This window comes from Cyrtonyx montezumae, unplaced genomic scaffold (assembly GCF_038088225.1).
Source record: "Cyrtonyx montezumae isolate F1298 unplaced genomic scaffold, pur_monq_1.0 scaffold_16, whole genome shotgun sequence".
In the NCBI taxonomy this organism is placed as follows: domain Eukaryota; kingdom Metazoa; phylum Chordata; class Aves; order Galliformes; family Odontophoridae; genus Cyrtonyx; species Cyrtonyx montezumae.
The window spans coordinates 14,330,229-14,349,243 of NW_027071892.1; the positions used below are offsets into that span (position 1 = coordinate 14,330,229).

At 47.7% G+C, this 19,015-nt stretch overlaps 1 protein-coding gene across 1 annotated transcript; it reads right to left on the bottom strand.

The window, feature by feature from the left end:
• Positions 1-5,204: 5,204 nt before the first annotated feature.
• Positions 5,205-14,292, bottom strand: NPTX2 (neuronal pentraxin 2). Its single transcript, XM_065732939.1, has 5 exons — positions 13,772-14,292; positions 12,495-12,711; positions 9,046-9,290; positions 7,903-8,082; positions 5,205-6,822 (listed from the first exon to the last, which is right to left on the bottom strand). The coding sequence occupies exons 1-5, from the start codon at positions 14,204-14,206 to the stop codon at positions 6,595-6,597; spliced, it is 1,305 nt and encodes a 434-aa protein (XP_065589011.1). The 5' UTR covers positions 14,207-14,292; the 3' UTR covers positions 5,205-6,594.
• Between the last annotated feature and the right edge of the window lie 4,723 nt (positions 14,293-19,015).

The window sequence follows — 19,015 nt, forward strand, 5'->3', positions numbered from 1 at the left end:
TCCTTCCACTTCCCAAGTGTGTTATGCTGTTCTGCTCTCCTCCTGCAAGCATAAGAAGTCTGCTGCAGTGACCAGGAGATAATAACCACAAGAAGAGAACTGCCACTTCTTAGCTCAATGAATGCCACTGAAATTAGCATCCTTCATCTGAAAAAAACAGGTATCTGAACACCAAGCCTTTGAATTCAAGCACTGACTGGAAAACCAGGAGACATAGGAAATCTGAGAGGTATCAGTGAAGTTCTGCTACTACTTACCTACAATGAAGGCAGATTTTCTTTTTTTTTTGGCCCCACCTCTAGCAGCAGCAAACTTGCCTCCAAGATCTAGGACGATGAAAGGGGAAGGAAGGGAGGGAAGGAGGAGACACAGAGCCCACCCACCAACCATCAGAGCAAACACCAACCATCACCTTGCTTCCTGCAGAAACAATCAAGCGAGGAAGCAAGGTTAATATTTTAATTAAAGCAATTGTCATGGTTTCAATCAATCAACAATCTTCTCTTATTTTACACAATAACTTGACAGAAATTCTCATTTGCAATATTTTTGCCATATCAGAATAGGGACCTGCTCACTTGGCAGCGATACTTACTGTGTTCAGCCAACACTAGCACACTCCCCTTCAACACATAGAACCCATCTCCAAAGCCTTGCCATCTCATTGTGTCCTCAAAGCTAGCGAGTAGAGAAAGACAAACAGGATAGGGCAGACCTGTGCAACCAGAGTAACCCACTTCAGCTCATGTTTTTAATAATAGCTCTCAAGTCACACCACATTTTTTTGTTTCATTTTCACCAGCAGGCTCAGACTTGTCTCAAACACTTTCCTGCTCTTCTCCCATTCATATCTATGAAAATTTAACTTTCAGTGTAATCAGAAGAGGAAATTCAGTCTTATCTCAGTCCCATCCTTTTCTCAAGGCTGAAGCAAGCAGGAAAGAATGGAAGTGAATAGTTTTGTGTGGGCACCACTACACACCTGTACAGCCACCCAACAGCAGATCCCTTTCAAACCCTGTCCACGCTGCAGTACAGAAATGACTTCACTAGAAGATTTCTAGGACCTAACCACCACCTCATGTCAATGCAGTCCTCATCAGTTCATGGTTAGAAGAGTAAAATCATGGCTACAGCTGTCAACTGACCAATCTTGTAGCACGCCAAACATTCAGCACTATGAAATCCTTGGCCTCAGCCTCCAGGAGAGCTGTTAACACCTTACCACTTAACACTGAGACGGCAGCATCGGGTCTGAGAACCTCGTTCCAGCCTCTCCCACTTCTCAGGGGTGCTAAAATTCAGCCCTTCAGTGTTTGCACAGCAGTCCTGCTGGGTGGAGATTTGCAGTCAGCCCCATCCACATCAACAGAGCTATTCTTGATTTGCACTGATGCAGCTGAGGACACCTGTACTCCTCAATGGGTTTCTCTGTTTTGTGTATCTACTCTACCACTTCAGTGCACAAAGCTCTGATGGCCTTCAGGCAATTCCCAGAACAAAGAGTCAGGTTTCTATTTTCATCAGGAGTCACTGCCATTGCCTGGACTGGTGTCAAGGCAATACTTTTCTTTTGGTTTTTTTTCCAAATCCCAAGTATAGGGGGTTGAAAAGACATTATCTTCTACATAACTCGTTAAAACTGGTGTGCCAGGTCTTAAATTCACAAGCAGGAGTTGCATTCTGTCCCAGATACTCTGTTTAAAGCTCTTCCAATTTGACCTGTGCAGTCAGCAGTGCCTGAGTAACCATAGCAGCATATTTGAACAATGCCAAATACTTGAGAACAGACACAGGAAAACTCAGAAGTGGAACCAATCTCTGTGAGAAGCAGAAGAGCCACCACCAAAAGCACTGGAGCTGCTGATGAACCGTCCAGCAGTCAGATCTGCTCCTTGCCAAGGTGACAGTCACAACAAGTGAGAGAGTGCCAGTACATCTAAATAAGGTTTAGAGATGTCAAACTGGAAACGAAGCAGCTCTGCGTGGTCTGGAACCACCACCATTCCTCACCTGGAAAGTTTTGGTCAGTTCCACGTGAGAACTCAGGAGGTGATGGCCCCATTTGACAGGAGCCCCTCAACGGGCAAGAAGTCCCAAGCACATCACACTGACTGTTGTTTCCCTGTTACCTTAAATTATACGTGAGGCAGAGAGGCATTTACCTGCTGCAGCTATCCCTGGAGATGGTTTCTAAGCTCCAAGACCTTGAAAGCATTGAAAAAGCTAATTAATGCATTCTCGTAAATAATTTGATCTCTTAGGAGGAGATGTACTCTCTACACAGTAAGAAACAACTTTCTGTAACGGAAAAGAAAAAATAAAGACCATTTGCCAATGCAGATCTGTATTTTATTACAGGTGTTTATCAACCATTTATAACTGGTCAGAAGGAGAGGAGAAAAAATATTAAGGTAATATAAAAAGAGAAATTCTAATCTAAAATAGAGCACCTTCCTGCAAACCACTTCACCACTGCAAAGCAAACCTACGCCGGTTCTGCTTCGCCCGTCACAAATATCTCTGCAGAGAAATCTCACACTGATTCAGAGCCAGAGCAGACTACCCGTCCCAGCCCTCTGCAGCAGGGGAGAAAACCCACGGCCTGAGCCCACAGTGCGACGGCAGGGCAGGCGTGTCTCTGCAAGGAGGAGCAGTCAGCACGCACCATCGTCAAACAGAAAGTCATAAATCACCTGTTCGCCCAGCGCTGCTACCCAGGAGGCTCTAACACGCTCTTTTTATCACATGAGATCGTCCTTAAAATGGTTTCTTTTCCTCTGCTGGGATCAGCAGGGTGATTTTCTTCCTGCGGACTGCAGCTCGGGTGAGCAGCCGTGCCGCGATGGCCCCCAGGAGCGGCTGTGAAGCGTGGGCTCAGCGCTCCTGCTGAGCCAGGGATGGACCCACGAGTGCCCTGTGTGCTTTTCTAAGTGCAGGCTTTTAGGAATGGTTACAGCCAGGGGTGCAATTAATTCGTTCTTTCCAAAAGATTTTCAGCTCATGTATTATTTAAGCCTCACAGCTAAACTACCAGTGTTACCAAGGTCCGGTTTGCTTCTTTACACACGACATAAAAAGGAGAGGAGGAGGTCTGGTGGAAGACCTCTACAAAAAGCCCCTTACGACCTGCAAAACCCTCAGTTCCCTGTGCCAACAGAGCCCTCTCATTCCTGCGGTGATTTGGTGACCCCTGACTCTGTCTTCTTCTGTATCTGCACTCTCAAAACAGGCTCAGCCGCTGCTCTGTGATCTCACACATTCAACCACTGTAGAAATGCGTGCAAAATCAAAGGTAGAGCTTCACTGGCACGAGTTGATGTTGTCTTCCTTGCCCTTCTGAGACCTAAACAAAAGATTTAATGGGCAAGCACAGCGCAGGAGCCATCATGCACACAACAGATCTGTCTCCCACTCACAGCTGAGCTCCTCCTCCTTTTTAAACAGAAACTGATTTTCTAGAAATCAGCATTCCCGCATGCTCCAGGCGCTCCAGCTGTCTCTAAGCTCTTCCTAACTTAGGACTTCAGTGTACTCAGAGCAGTTTGGGAACTGAAGGTTGTCCTGCCTCTTCTACACTCCACGAACAGTACAGGCAGCAGAACACAGCAGTCCTTGCTCCTGTTTTGCCACCTGCTGATGCATGCATACAAACCATGAGTCCCAGGACGTGGAGCAGCAGAGCAATGGCAGTACGTTTTCACTGCAAGATAATGGTACCAAATATATATATATATACACATATATATTTTCTTCTTTTTAACGAAAAGCTAGTATTGCACCAGAGAAAGATGAAAATACATAGTAAGTACACTGCATATCTATTTTAATGATTTCTCAGTTGAATATGTACTGCTCAGCTTTAGCTTTTATAAAGAGTCAGCACCTAAAAAAAACCCACGGAAACATCAAAACCCCGCCTTCAAATCCCCACCATCACAGTTATGTAATCAAACAACAACAGAGGACTCAGTTGTTTATCTTTAGCAGACAGGATCCATCTGAGCTGTGGCTCAGGTTGTAACAGGATGAACGTCCCCACACGACCTCTCACCCGAACACCTTGACATACCCTGGAAGAAAGCAACTATTTTTAGTATTGATTTCCACATCCAAGAGAAGCACTATTCCACCCCCTGAGCTCGAGTCCCTCCTTCGCCTCCCAGCGCAGGCAGGGCAGGACACACACCCAGCAACCACAGCTCACCCAGGTGGGGTTACCACGCGTTCGTGTTAGCTAGTCCCAAAAGCAGACCTAACATGGGGAATGGGCTTAAATAACCCTCCAAATAAAGATCAGCACGGCCAACCAAAGCGCAAAAACTCTGCTGAGAAATAAATCCAAACACTGCGCTGGTGTTAAGGATACAGCACTTCCACCTGCAGGCTCCCGGCCGTGCAGGAAAACCTCCAGTACAATTTCACCACCATCACATCTTTCTAAGAGCAGAGGGAGATCTGCAAAAAGCCATTTCCTGGGAGTCAGTAAAGGGAAAGCCAGACATCAACTCTGAAGAACAAAATAAGCAGCAGGACCGCTGGACTGACAGGGAGGTCACGCTGGCTGACGCCCCGGCAGTCTCTGGCCCATAAGATGATCTCAGGAGATGAGAACAGAATGTTCCCCACCTTTGGGACACAGAGCGTTGGGACAGCGTGGTACATTTATCATGGGGCAGTAAACACCAGTGCTGGAGTGGGGACTCCTTTTTAAAACCAGTCCAGATGAGGTCTTTGAAACCTGAATGTGCACAGTTGCACAGAAACCACACTCCCCATGGCTGGAGGCTGCTGCCCATTGCTCTCAGACCCACAGCTCATTCACCCACCCAGCACAGCATGTTCACACTGCACTGTACAACCCCCACAAAAGCAATGCCTCTGCTATCAGGTTCCTTGCTGACCTGGGACACTCGCGCTGCCTGCAGCCAGCACCGTGCCCCAGCTGCAAACTTCCACGCCATCACTCACAGCGGGAACAACCACAGCCCCACATCGTCCCCAGGGGATGGGTGCAGGGGCTGTGCTGTCAGCACCCAGCCCTCCAGTTCCAGCAGCTCCTTCTGGCCAAGACTATGATTTAACACAGCTCAGAAAATCAGCTTCTCCCGGGTCTGTACAGCACTGAGAAATATTAGCAGAACCCACAGCAATGATGAGAAAGAACATTCGGTGTCTTACGTGACTCCACAGTAATTAAGAGACTCGTTTTACAGTGCATTTTAATTAAAAGTTCAGTTTTGTTTTGTTTTTTTAAGAACAACATACTACATATTAATGGAAATATGTAACTTTAGCCTACAAACGGGACCATCACCATCTTGTTCTTACAGTTCAAACATATGAAAAATAAAATATGATATTTAGCTATATAAATTCCCCCACCCTTTTAAATTATTTTTCTTTTAAATAACAAAAGTATTAACTCTTTCCCAGCACAGTGCATTTGCTATCTGCGAGCCACAAACTAAGTAGTCACATCGATGCCAAGGAAATAGCAACACTGCAAAATATTGAGAGAAAATTAAAAGAGGTCGTATTCAGCCCAGAGCTTACAAAAGAGACAGCAAGAATTGAAAAACCAGCACATTTTACATAGGACCATCGTAGTAACATAGAAAACAGCGCAGAAGACTTGTGTTGGAAAAATATATAGTGATTCTCAGCAAGCAGAAACTGAACTTTGGCACTTGCTCATAAAAAGGCCTTTCAAAGCAAAACAGAACAGAAATTCACTTATTCACAGCTTGTATGTTAAAAAAAGAAAAAAGAAGAAAAAAGACAAGGAATAAAGCAAGAGAAACAATAGAGAAAAGTGTACAGGCCAGGGCACTACAAATTCAGTACATTCAGCCTACAGAAAATGCACATACAATCTTTCACCCAACCATCTCTCCCGGGATCCTGGCCAGGGAAAGACAGGCGTTGGGACAGAGCCCTGCCTAAAGCTTCTCTGCTTCCACACTGGCCACAGCCCTGTCTTCACATGGGACCAGAGCTGCATTTGTTGGGGAGTATCGCCTCCTTATCATAAAATAAAGACTTCTGATCTGAAAATGAAGAAGCAAGACTGCTGCACTCAGACAGTGGCTGTTCTGCTCTACTCACAGTCGCACATAATCGCCAAAATAGAAGGATTAGGGGATTGATTTAAAAAGGGCTAAAAAAGAATGGCTTCAATTCAAAGGGCAGACAAGAGACGGGAAGGAAGGACTCCCGTTTAGCCTGTTAATCTCGGTGCTTTGCCAGACTGCACAATACCAAAAGGAGCACCAAAGTGAACCTGCAGCTCCCCATCCCTGCGGAGCAGACACCCTGCAGCAGGGCCCAACCCAAAGGCAGCTGTGGGCCAAAGCTTGTTTTTGGATCAGGCCATAGGGAAGGAAGGGCTCGAACCGAGATGCGCTTCTTCCGCTGCCAGGCTCAGTGCCCCAAAACTAACACCTTTTTTCTTTTTTGGTTTTGCACTGAGGCCATTTACTCAATTTCTTTATTTCTGAGGAGTTAGAGAAGGGAAGAGAGAAAAACAAGTGCTTTAGATCGCACAGGAGATTGTCCTACTAAAAGGGGGCACTTGATGGGAAACACTTGCAGCTACAAATCTAGCAGACGCTCTTCGCACGTCTCCACAGGCCACTTAGTTGCACCTCCAAACACGTCCACGTTGTTATCAACCCAGGGGATGATGTTGCCCGGCATGTTGGTGGAGCAGTTAGCAATATTCATGATGTCTTCAGCTTTTAAGACCCTGTCCCAAATATTGAACTGGCTCATCTCCCCAACGAAGGCTTGAGTTGCATCAAATCTTCCTCCAACCGTGTCCTTTAGGCACACAAGAATTAATGGGGTCAGGATTAGATGAGAAGGTGATTTCAGCATTTTTTCCCACCAAACTTGCAGACCTTCCCACCCATTGCCATCCTGATAGAAGGAAGTACAGAAATGCACTGACGAGCAACTTGGAGCTCCTGGAAGGACCACTGGGAACAGCGGATCCATACTCATCCTCAATTTCACAACTGTGTTCTGTTGGCAATACTAACGTCTAAGTTTTCTTAGCATTTGGAGATCTATTTACTTATACCTTTAACAAGGAACCAAATCTATAATGTAGAACTCAACCTTTTGCCTTAAGACTCATCTTTGAAATAGTCATGACCTCCAAAATTAGCAATGGACTCCACTGTTGCAAAGATATGATGAGTTACGTACCAGAAAAGCCATACAGTTCAGACCAGAGGGAATGCTGCCTAGAAGGTACATGCATAAAAGATCTAATAAACCCACATGCTCTCCAGTTCCCATTGCTGCTGGTCCGCTCACCCCACTCACTTTCCTTTGTCTAATCTGAGGCTCTAGGACCAACATTCTGACTGTTCTTGGGATCATGATGAGATGGAGGGGAAAAAAAAAACAAACCAACACCCACAACCTGTTAAGGGGGATGGGAAATCTGGCTTCAGTTAAGAAAAATTCAGGTAGGCTTGGTCTGCTTCCAGGAAGCTCCTTTATAACTATGCTTATACAACAGCTCTCCAGTGGGTGACTGACCAGTGACTGCATTGCTAGCTGTCAGCAATCGAGCTCAAAGAACTTCATTTAAGGCATTACTCAGATCACTGACAAAGCTGCACGCTGTAGCATTTACAGCGGGAATGGTTTCCAACACGGACATTCTGAATGTTTCATAAATGAAACAGAATTTAAGTGTGCTGATATGAAGTTGCTTTTCATCATCTAGATACCACATACACAATACGATGCACCATTTCACAATTTCTCCTCCCAGCTGCTTTTTGTCTGGGGAGTCTTACCTTTCTTCACTTCTATTTGGATTTTTAATTTGTTTAAAAATAAATAAATAAATCCACACACATCACTGGAAGACAGTCATTCACATACCTGCTCCTGACCCAGGATCAAGACACCTCCAGGTTTAATTGGGTGCCAAGGGGCAAGATTCTCTCCAGTGCCAAGCTTCTCTCCATCCTGAAAAGCCTCCCACATTCCATCTCTTGTTGTCCACGTTATACAGATATGATGCCATTTTCCATCACTAATGAAGAGAGGGAGCTGGGCAACCTACAAAAATGATAACAGTAATGACTCAATGATTGTGCTCCCTTAGGACTCTGAGCTAAAAACCTACCCAACATACAGACACAAATGCAGTGGGCTACAAATCAGCTGTGACGAGGGAGAAAGAATATAACCAAACACGAGTACAACTGACATAAAAAGATGGCTAAAGACAAGCACGCTCACGTCTCTTTCTCTTCCAGAAGCCCTTACAGACAATCTGCTTTCCTTTCTATGGATGTGGGAGGATGGTAGCACTGTCACAGTCCCTCACTAGCCACATGCCTGAGCTGCCCTGAAAATCTGTAAACACCCAACCCCTCGGAGAGCAGTGAGTTACCAGGAAACCTAACAGGCCAAAGCAACCAAGGGATGGTGCCTGGAGGCAAGCTGTGCTGCACCGCAGCCCGGGCAAAGTGAAGAAGCTCATCTCCCAGGGATTCAAACCCAGCCACTCTGCTACCAGCACTTACTCACAGGTTGGAACTGACCCACGCTGAGGGCGATGTAAAAGGGAATATTCAACCACTTGTCACTTTCTGTATCTACACAAAGTCTCCAACAGTTACATTTAAAACTGATGTTCAGTCACCAACCATAATAAAACCAGCAACAATTACACGCCTTTTGCTCTCTGCTTTCTGCCAACATAGTTTTAACATAACTGAACTTGTAGGATTATGAAGGTACAAATAATGCAGTTGGCTTAGCTCCCACAGGTGCTGTAGTGGCTTTACACACTGCTCCTGTTCCTTACTCAACACGAGAAGCCAAGACCTGCCTGTGGCCTGCACACCTCGCTGTCACGCAGTGCACAAAGGTGTGCACCATTTCACTTTGTTGAGAGCACTTCCACACATTTACAACAGCACACAGCTGCCACAGAGGGAACGGAGGCTTCAGGCCCAGAAACACCAAGCATTATTCTGAACGTGAGGACGAATAAAGGAGCTAATTGATTCTCACCTTATCGTTAATCAGCAGCTCTATTGGATTATTCCCCCATTCTATGAGGACAATTTCATTAGCTTGACCAGGAACAGCGTATGAGAACGGAGTGCCGATCCCAGGAGAAGCACTTGATCTCAGCCATAAACACACAGTAAAAGCATACAGCTCGGGCAGAGTCTTCTTGATCTTCCCATACAAGTAGTTTGTGCGAAGGGGAAGGGACACTTTGAACTCATCGGGTGACTTAAATGCACTGTTACCTAGAATGACATTGGGGAAGAAAAGCCTTCAACGCTAGACAAACCAACGTGTACATAATTAAAGTTAGGAAAATCATGTCATTTATATTGAGGATCTTTAATCTCACTCGCTTTAGAGAGGGCACACAAAGAAATATATTGAAGTAGTATTAGCAAATGTTGATTCTGTAGCACAATTAAGATACAACTAGGTTTTATATACAACATGCTAATTACTTAGCTTATTTTTCCCACTTGCTCAGAGCGAAATAATGGATGGCACACAACTAATGAGAAGCTATTAAATATTTTTCTTTCTTCAGCACTCAGCTCACAGCTAGAGGCCTTCCTATTTCACACAACTCAAACAGGTTTATAAGATATTTACTGCTTCTAAACGTGGAATCTCTGGTATGCTCATTATTAGAGCATCACAGCGTTGCACAAATGATGCCTCTTTTCCTATTACTCCTCCGTGTGGAGCCAGCAGCAGCACTGCCACATTGCAGAGAGCTGGCTGGGAAAACAGGCTGATGCTCTCACTCTGGATGGCCAGCCCGAATAACAAGAATTAATACATTCCAGAAAGCAGAGTTACAGTTAGTAGGGCTGATTTCCACCCCTGAGACAAAACCAGTGGAGACCTGAACCAAAATGTAAAGCTGAAGTTTAAAGTGACCCAACGAAAAATGCAACAGGAAGTCGTGAGCTGCCAAGGCTCCGGACACTGATGTCACCTGCAAGTAATTTTTTAGATTTAAGTGTATTCAAAACAAGAGAGAAATCCCAAATCGTGTCACTAAATAAAACCTTACAGTTCTGCAGTACAGCGTGAACTTCGATCTCGTAGCAACCTGTTCTGATCCCCACCCATCCTCACACACATTCCTGAAAGAAGTTACACCCCCTGCAAAATGTACACTCCTGTCCAGGGAAGAGCTGCTGCCACAAAAGGTTGCAATCATTTTCCTGTGAAGTTTTTGGCACTCTCTCAGTTCCCATTTTCAGGAGAAGTGGAAGTGTCATGCCTGTATTTTTTCACAAAAAAAATGGGTGGAAGAAGAGAACACTTGTCTGATGCTAGCACCTGTCCTGAGGAACTTACAGATACTCCAAATCTATAAGCAGATAAAAACAAGGTCTTAGGGCCAATGTTCAGCAGTCTCTGCTAGGCTGGCACAGCCTGTCTCACCTATGATAGAAAAGGTTCTCCACTGAGAGCATTAGTCACTGCCTGAAAGAGCTGGAGGATGCACTAATAGGATGGACACACACAGAGGAAGATGGTCCTTGCCCTAAAGAATCTCAATTCATTCTGGACAAGAAGAACAAATAATGTTATTCCCTTTTAGAGGAATTTAGATGTAAAACACAGCAAGTGTCATGCCCATGTTTCCAGCAGAACTACGCATCGCAGTTAAGGTCAGGCACTGCCAGTTGCAGGACCATTCCTCCCCTCACTCCTGCTTTTCACTGCACCAAGCACTGCAGCAGCAAAAAACAACAGGTAAAGAAATGAGCAGAAGACTTTTGGCAATCGTGACGGCCGAGTGAACTTCAAGCTCCTCTGCCCCACCGATACCTAAAGACTTTGTCACAGTTACATATGGAAACCCAAAGTTCATGCAGCCACCTGAGAAGGTCGGTACCTCCTCCATTTACCTCTCTTCAGGACAGCCAGGAGCTTATGGCACTCCTGCTAGCTGACTGGAACAGATGCTGGAGTACGTCACTTGCAATAAAAGCACAGGAGAAATCCTATTTTTAGGAGAAGTCAGATCACAATAAACATTGACTGCACGTAATCTACAGATTGATGAAGCTCTTAGATCATTACTGCCCTCACCTTGGTTTGACTGAGGAGCCAAAGGCACAGAACAGCTAGGCAAACTGCAGTGTAACAGACAGCAAATTACACAACCAGAAGCAAACCTGCGTCTTGGTTGCTGGCCCCAGTGCCCCACTTCCCTGGAGACTCACAGAACGACAGCCCTCTCCTCCCCACACGAAAAACAGAGCTGGGAAAGGGCTATTTTTAACCAAAATGAATTACACATCCTTGTTCTCCCACCACTACATCTCTCTTCTGATGACTTACTGATATGAGTCACATCTTTCAGAGACAGGCACTGCCAATACTTGCCACATAAGACACGAACAGACTTCCAGTTCTTCAGAGTATTAGTTATAGTGTAGGCCTTATTTAGCTCTCAGGAAAGCAATAAACAACAGAGTCAGCAGAGGAACTCTTCTTCCTTTCCTCACCTTCCGTGCTTTCATTTAAAAATAACAATATAGTACCATACAGATGGACTCATTAGGCTTCATTTTTAAATTAATGAGATACATGTGTTTGCATCCTGAAAGCACACCCATTAAGCTGCTTTCATGCAGAGCCCATTCTCCTTGGCAGAACCATTTAAGGATTGGACAGGGATATTTACTGGTACTGCCCACTCCTACACAGATAGTTCTGATCTTCAGCTCCTTTCCATGGGCATCTGTAATTCAAATAGATGAACTCTATTCAAGCATAGAAGTCTCAGTAATAATTAATCTAAGTATCTGATGAAATGTCTGGGATTAAGAGAGCTTCCCCCAGTGGCACCATGTATAACCTACTGTAAGCTCCAAGGGCTGCTTGGGAATAGGACATAATCCAAGTACTTGTGGTTACTCAATGGCATAATCAGCAACAAAATTAAAGACTTGATCCCAGCAGTGATACTTCCAAAGCAACAGGAAACGGTTCTGGAAAAGATGCCATTTACTACATCAAAGCCAGATGTGCTAATACAGCCCTTATAATTCTCAAATAAAGAAAGGCAGCTGTAATTTCAATGCATACTCAGCGTTACCCTGGTATTTATCTCACATTGATACCATACTACTTCCATACTACTCCATTGATACCATACTACTACTTTTCACTCATCTCTTCACATGTATCTATCCCACAAAACGCTAAGAAATTCATCCTAACCCCCCCCACTGTCAAGGTAAGAGACAGAAAGCCAAAGCCACGCAGAGGCCAGCGAGCAGGAGGCCTGGGGCAGAAGGAAGGAGGGAGGCCGAGCACGTGCAGTGTTAGCTGACATCTAGTCCAGCACCTCAGCCAGCAGGCAGCAGTCCTTCCCTCGAGGCACACATTTAAACGAGAGCACTGGACTGGGAGAGAAGGCAAAATAAATCAGCACGGAGAAGTCAAGATTCCGCGCAAATTACCTTTCTCCAGCTCAGACACCCTTTCTAGCAACGCATTCAAGGCCGTCTCTGTCTTCTGCCGATGGGCCGACGTCTCATTGTGAAGCAAGGATTTCTCATCCTCGAGCTCGGCCACCTTGCTCAGGAGCTGCCGCTCCAGGTCTGCGAGCCTCCGCTGCAGCATCTCCCGCAGGTCGCTGGGCAGCGCTGCGTACGACACGTTGGCTCGGAGCTGGTGCTGTAAGGGAAAGGGAAAAACACCGTCGTTCCTGAAACAGAAAGTCAGATGGGGAAACCTTTCCGACTCGAGGGGAGGAAAGCAGCACCGCTCAGCTCGCCAGCAAGTCCAAAAGAGGCTCTGCTTTTCAGCGCTTGTCAAGGGTGCTTTGGTCAGCGCTGGAGCACAACTCGTCCTGAAACAAAAGGGCACTTCTGTAAGAGGTTCCCAGCGCTGGTACGAAGGGGCCTTCATACCCTGGGGCTCAGTGCTGCTAACATGGGAATGCAGTTCTGACACATCTCCGCTAACACGGCTACGTGTGGCACAGCAGCCAGTTCTTCTTTTTCTTATTGCAAACGACATTGCTAAGCAGAAAAAAAAACTATAGGTTAAACTAAAAAGCTGAAGTACTCCAAAAGCAAATTTACCCAACTCCAGTTCCCTCCGTTCCAGTTCACAGAGCGTGGAGTCGGATGCTCTTTGGACCGTTATCTCAACTGCAACCCAAGACACCCACGCGTTAAGTAACGCCGGGACGCCAGGCGTCGGGAAGCCCCGCTGCCATCTCAGCCCTCCTGCAACCCGAGGGACACAGCGGCAGCACGAGGCGCCCCGAGAAGCGTTAATGAACGGCTGTTATACAACCGCGTCACTCCCGGCCGTACCTGAAAACTGTTCACCGCTCGGACCTCACGGAGCACCGCCGAGGCTGCTCCATCCTGCCGGGATGCCCGTGCGGTTCCCAGGGCGTGGAAGACAAAGGCAGCGCTCCCGCGGGGCATCTCCCACCCGTGATTCCCGCACGTACCGCTCAGAGGTTTGCGGGAATCCTCGGGGGGTGGGAAGGGGTTCCCCTTTCAGTCAGGGACACGGAGCGCGTGCTTCGTACCCGACGTCAGCCCCGTCCACCCCGACCCCACGGTCAGCCCCGGCAGCGCACCGTTACCGCCCCTCGAGCCCCATTCCCAGAAGAGATTTGGACGCGATTTTGGATCGCGGGGCGATCCGACACCTCGAGCCCCCGCGGCCGCGCGTGGGAGCAGGGCTCGGAGCCGCGCACAGCCGGCCCGGGCCGTACCTCCAGGCTCTCCAGGCGGTCCTTCAGGGTCTGCATGGTGCGGCTCAGCTGGTCGATGACCTGCGCCGGGTCCCGCGGTAGGTCTCCCATCGTGTCCTTGCCCTTCTCCTTCTTCCACGGCCCCTTGCCGTCGGTCACCTCGCAGCGGCTCAGCTTGCCGGTGAGCTCGCGGATGGCCTCCCGCTGGCTGCCGATGGTCTCCTTCTGCTGCAGCACCGTCTCCCGCAGCTGCAGCACCGTGGCCTTCAGCTCCTCCTCGGGGGGCAGCGAGCCGCCCTGCGCGGGCAGCGGGGGCAGCGGGCAGCCGGAGCCGGCGGCGTCCAGCGGCAGCGACGTGCAGACGAAGCGGCCGCCCGCGGGGCTCTCCTTCTCCCCCGCCGCCCCTCGGCCGCCCGCGGCCACGGCGAGCAGGAGCCCGGCGACCACGGGCAGCATCCCGGCGGGGGGCGACGGCGACGCCGGGACGGGGACAGGGGCCGGGCTCACGGAGCTCGCCGCGCTGCCGGAGCCGCCCGCCCCGTCCCGTCCCCTCGCGCTCCACGCGCGGCTCTTCGCGTCGCCGCCGCTCCGCGGCTCTTATAGGCGGGGGGGGGGGGGGGGGGGGGAGGGGGCCGGCTCCGGTTGGCTGCGGCCGCTGCTGACGCCGCGCGGTCCCGGGGCCGCGGCCGTGAGGGGGAACTGAGCGCGGAGCGCCCAACCCCGCGGAGCTGACGGCGGTTCCGGTCGGTGCTCAGAGCCCACGATGCGGGGAGGGGGGGGGGGGGAGGAGGAAAGGGACGGAGGCGTTTTCAGAAGGAGCGTCACAAAAAACTCCGTGGGTTCGGCCCCGTCGCTCGTGGCTCTCGTGGGCGGGAGCGCCGTTACCGACGCTTTCCGCCCGCGCCCCTCCAGGTGCCGCGCACGGGATGCTGCAGGGCACGGCCGCCCCGGTACCGTTGCCCACCCTTTCCTGGAGCAGTACGGACATTTTACCGCGGAGCGAATAATTAGCGTATCTAATTTGTACGATGATGAATAAAGCCGAGGAATAATAAAAAAAAACCCCAACCAACAACCCAAACAGTGCCCGCGTGGATGACCCGACGGCAGAGCCCGCAGGGCTGCGTGTCACGCGCGGTTACCTCTCGCCCCACGCTGCCCCGTCCGTCTGCTCAGTCCCTCCTGCACGGACGCCGCATTACTCAGAGCTGACGGCAGCCGGTAATTCGCAGCAGGGCGAGCTGCGGCTCACATCGCTTACTCAGGGAGAGAGAATCCAGAGGACGCTAACAGGCGAGCCCAGGCTCCGATTTCTGCCTGAATTCCTCTTGTCTGCACAGCGGGTCCCAGGGGCCTGCCCCGCTTCCTTGCGGGAGGGAAGAGGCATCTCATCTCCAATTTAGGCTGAGAAGAGAGCAGCACGCCGTACACAAGTCATTCTCAAAGGTCCGTATGGTATACGGTGGTAAATTGCTTATGAGAAGTTGTGTCCTTTACTACAGTACTGAATATATACTGAATATTCATGGGTTAAGAAAAGACAAAGTGCTTCCACGTGCCCAGTCTGAAAGCAGCACGGGAGCAGCGTGCCAGCAGATACCTGCAGCAGCATCCTGTGTGCCACCTGGAGTGAGCTCAGAGAAATAATTAACAAGCAAAACTGTCCCTTCATCTTGCACAATGTGTCATTGAGAACACACACCTGTCAAAAAAGACCAATTTCATTGGTATGAAAACCCCAGCAAAACCCCAGAGTGATGCACCAGCAACGACACTTCTGAATCTGTTGCAGAATAAATCAGAGATACAAATGGAGTCTTTACTTCCTCTCCTTCTGACAGCAGAAAAGTCTCCTGGCTGCAGAGCTGCCGCCAACCTGATGCCAAACCAACCAAGTACCTCCTCAGGAACTTTGTAGCAGGAAATAAGGGGGTCCAGGTCATGCCCTGGTTACAGGAAGGTAAGTACCTGGCTGCAGGGGTTACCAGCCACAGCACCTCGGGACACTGCAGCAAGAGGATTTTGTTCAACAGACGGCAGAAGTTCTTCATATCCCCACCTTACAAAGCTTCTGTGGATGAAATACAAGTGAAAAATTAGAAGAAACAGATCATTATGAGACTCACTCCCTTATTCTTTCCATTTCCTAAGCTGTTTTATGAAAATCATAAATGAAAACTGCATTCCCTTTTAACTCAACAGGCTTTTTTGCCATTGATCTGAACCAATTCAGCTTTTCTCTAGAACATCTAAATGATGCATTACCTTTCTGAGAACCGTTACTAGGACGGCCTCCCTTCTGGCAGAGGGAGAACAGAACTTACTCCAGAGGTGACTGCTGTACATACTGACTTTGTCAGAGAGATCACTGTGGGAACTTTCTAAGAACATGAGATACTTCAAAGAGATCTCGCTGCCTCTAACACTGCCACGTGCTGCTGGTGACCAAAGGATGGACCTGCAGACCCCTGTGGGAGCACACACGAGCTGCATGTCACACTAATCACCAACCTGGACAACAGCAGGTCAGCTTCTGCAGCGCCTGTCATCTTCCTGGTACTCTGCAGACATTCAGCCCCAAATACCAAGCTCAGAAACACATTTCAGCTGTGAAATAGGTTACCTGCGTGGAGAACAAGCACCGAGACCTTCACTGCCCTCTATTACTCAGTCCTTAGGAACACGAGTCCTCCTCACGTTGAAGGAATCTCACCCAACTCAAAGCACAGCACAGAACACGGAGTTTGGGTAGGGATACACAGAACATACATTAATATATTTTAAAGCCCACATACAGACAGACATCAAATACTTCCACACATTCAGAACTGCATTTGTCATTCAATTTGACTTAAATAAGTGAAATAAAACTGTGAGAAGACCAAATGCCGTGCTTCTGTTGGCACCAAGTGAGACCTTCCCCCACCCAGCCCATCAGCATCACTGCAGCAGGGACTGCAGCCTGCCACAGCAGCCATGGCACACATCATTAACGTTTTTGGAGCCACCACACCAGAAATTGGATTCAGACACACTTGGATTCAGAGCTTGGATTCACAGAACGCACAGTAACGCACCCACCTTGTGATGCACAAAGAAAAGAAGATGTGAGATGAGAGATCTGGACAAATACGGAGCGACTTGCAGAGCCTTCCCATTACAGAACATCACTACAGAGAAGCTGAGGCTTTCGTGTCAGCGAGTTGGCTTCCCAGCTCAGTCAGAAACAGAGCAATAACCTTGAATTCTCTCTACAGAGATTTCCCTCCTCCTCTCACAGTTTCGTGTCCCATTCTGTGGCTGACAATTAGAAATGCTATTTTGCCTTGACCCATGGGACACCTGAAATGCCAGAGCTCCCAGCATTCAGAGATGATGTTAGGTCACCTCAACAGGTTTCATCTCAGGTTCTAATGAGTGTGACAGAGGGACACTCCATGGAGAGTTTCCATACAGTTTCTGCAGTGAAAAAAAACACATCACCTGGGAGGTACTTTCACAAGAAGTCACAGTGCACACAGATGGAAGGGATCCGACCTCAGGAAGTTCACAAATGAAGGGGCTTGTGATTTCAGCCAAGGATTCTGCACCAGGAATGCTTCACACAGAACACCCAGGCCAGGCTGTGGATGTGATACCGTACCTGAAGATCAGTTTATTCACAGTTAGACTGTGAAGTATTGTGGCTTTACTGCAACCAAGGGCAGCTCCTCCATCGCCCCCGGCCCTGCTAAGGCTCCCTGTGCTAAGAGGTACTCGTGTGAAAGAAGTTAACCCGGCCAAATCTTTTCAGGCTATATCCTCACAGTGCATTTACTTGTCGTTGCACTGTTTTGCCAGGCTGCAATCTCTTCAGAGGGGTAGATCCAAAAAAAGGTATTTGATTCCAATGCCCACACTTGCTTTCCCCTTCCTGCCACATGCCTTTTGCACCCTTGGGTTTCACCCACCCATAGCTTTTTCTCCTTTACAATGACAAGATCTTCAGTGAAGCAAGTGTCCATTTTCCAAGTGTTTTCTAGTACCCACTTAACTCCCCACAAAGATCAAATACTCAATCATAATTACATTACTCCACATATATTGGTGTTACCTAAGACCTGAGCTGACATATTTTAAATGCAACTGCTTTGTTCAGTATATTTCACCACATGCCATCAGGAAATGATGTCAGGCTCAACTTCTCTTTGCAGACTGACTTCCATTCATTAGAAAGCACGTACCAAACCCAGCAGTTAAAATTCTCCATGCTTTGCTTTGGCTGGCAGTATTCCAAGCACTGTATGGCGTTCTGATAACTTTGATGACAAATGGCACTGATAATTCCTGTATGAAACAGATTCGTTGTTGTCATTATATAACGCACATGAAAATTTGCTATTGCAAATTACAAAAACTTCATTTTGTTTTGCTCACAAAAACATCCTGGCCCATGGAAGAACACGTTCTTCCCAACTCCTCACTGTGCCTCAGCCGGTCTGAACAGAGGCACAATGAGTTTGTGAGTGGTGTGAACAAACAGCTGACCAGAGGGCAGGAAAACCTCCGATTCGTCCTGGTTTGATTGCATCCTGAGTCAACTGCCAGTGCCCACACAACCCAGCAAAATGGGATTAAAGGCCAAAGATATTAACAGGAGACATGTTGTACATCTGCTCTGACAGATGATTTTCACACTTCACTCATTTAACTAAAGATCACTTTCACAGCAGTTCTTACAAAGCTAAGCCACTTCTAAACGAAGTGATTAAAAACAACTGAGGATTAAAGCAGTCTATGCTCTCATAAAGCTTATCTGAAAGGTTAATAGTAATGATGAACAAAGATGGGATGGAGCGCTTACCTACAGAATTTTTAATTAATGAGACACCCATACATCAAAAACCAATCTGTTTGTACAATTCTAAGAGCTTGAGTTGATTTATATCTCTAACACTCAAGCATCACGTACATATCACAAGCATCTTTATCTGTGATTAAAGAAACATAATGTGGTTTTATAGATGGTTAAAACTGTATGAGGAGATGGAAAGAATCACCCTTGGCTTCTTTCTGCTTGTGAAATGTCTGCAACCAGATGTCTTATCAAAATGATGGCTTGAAGTAGTCCAACACAAGTGAGCTTTAACTGATGCTGTTTTAATCTGGATCGATGGCAAATAATTCCATATATGGACACTGAGCTGTAGCAGTCAAACGAGCCAAAGAACTTCTCTGCTGTTTAATCCGATAAAGGGCTTAGTGTCACAGCAGCCCAAGGAACTG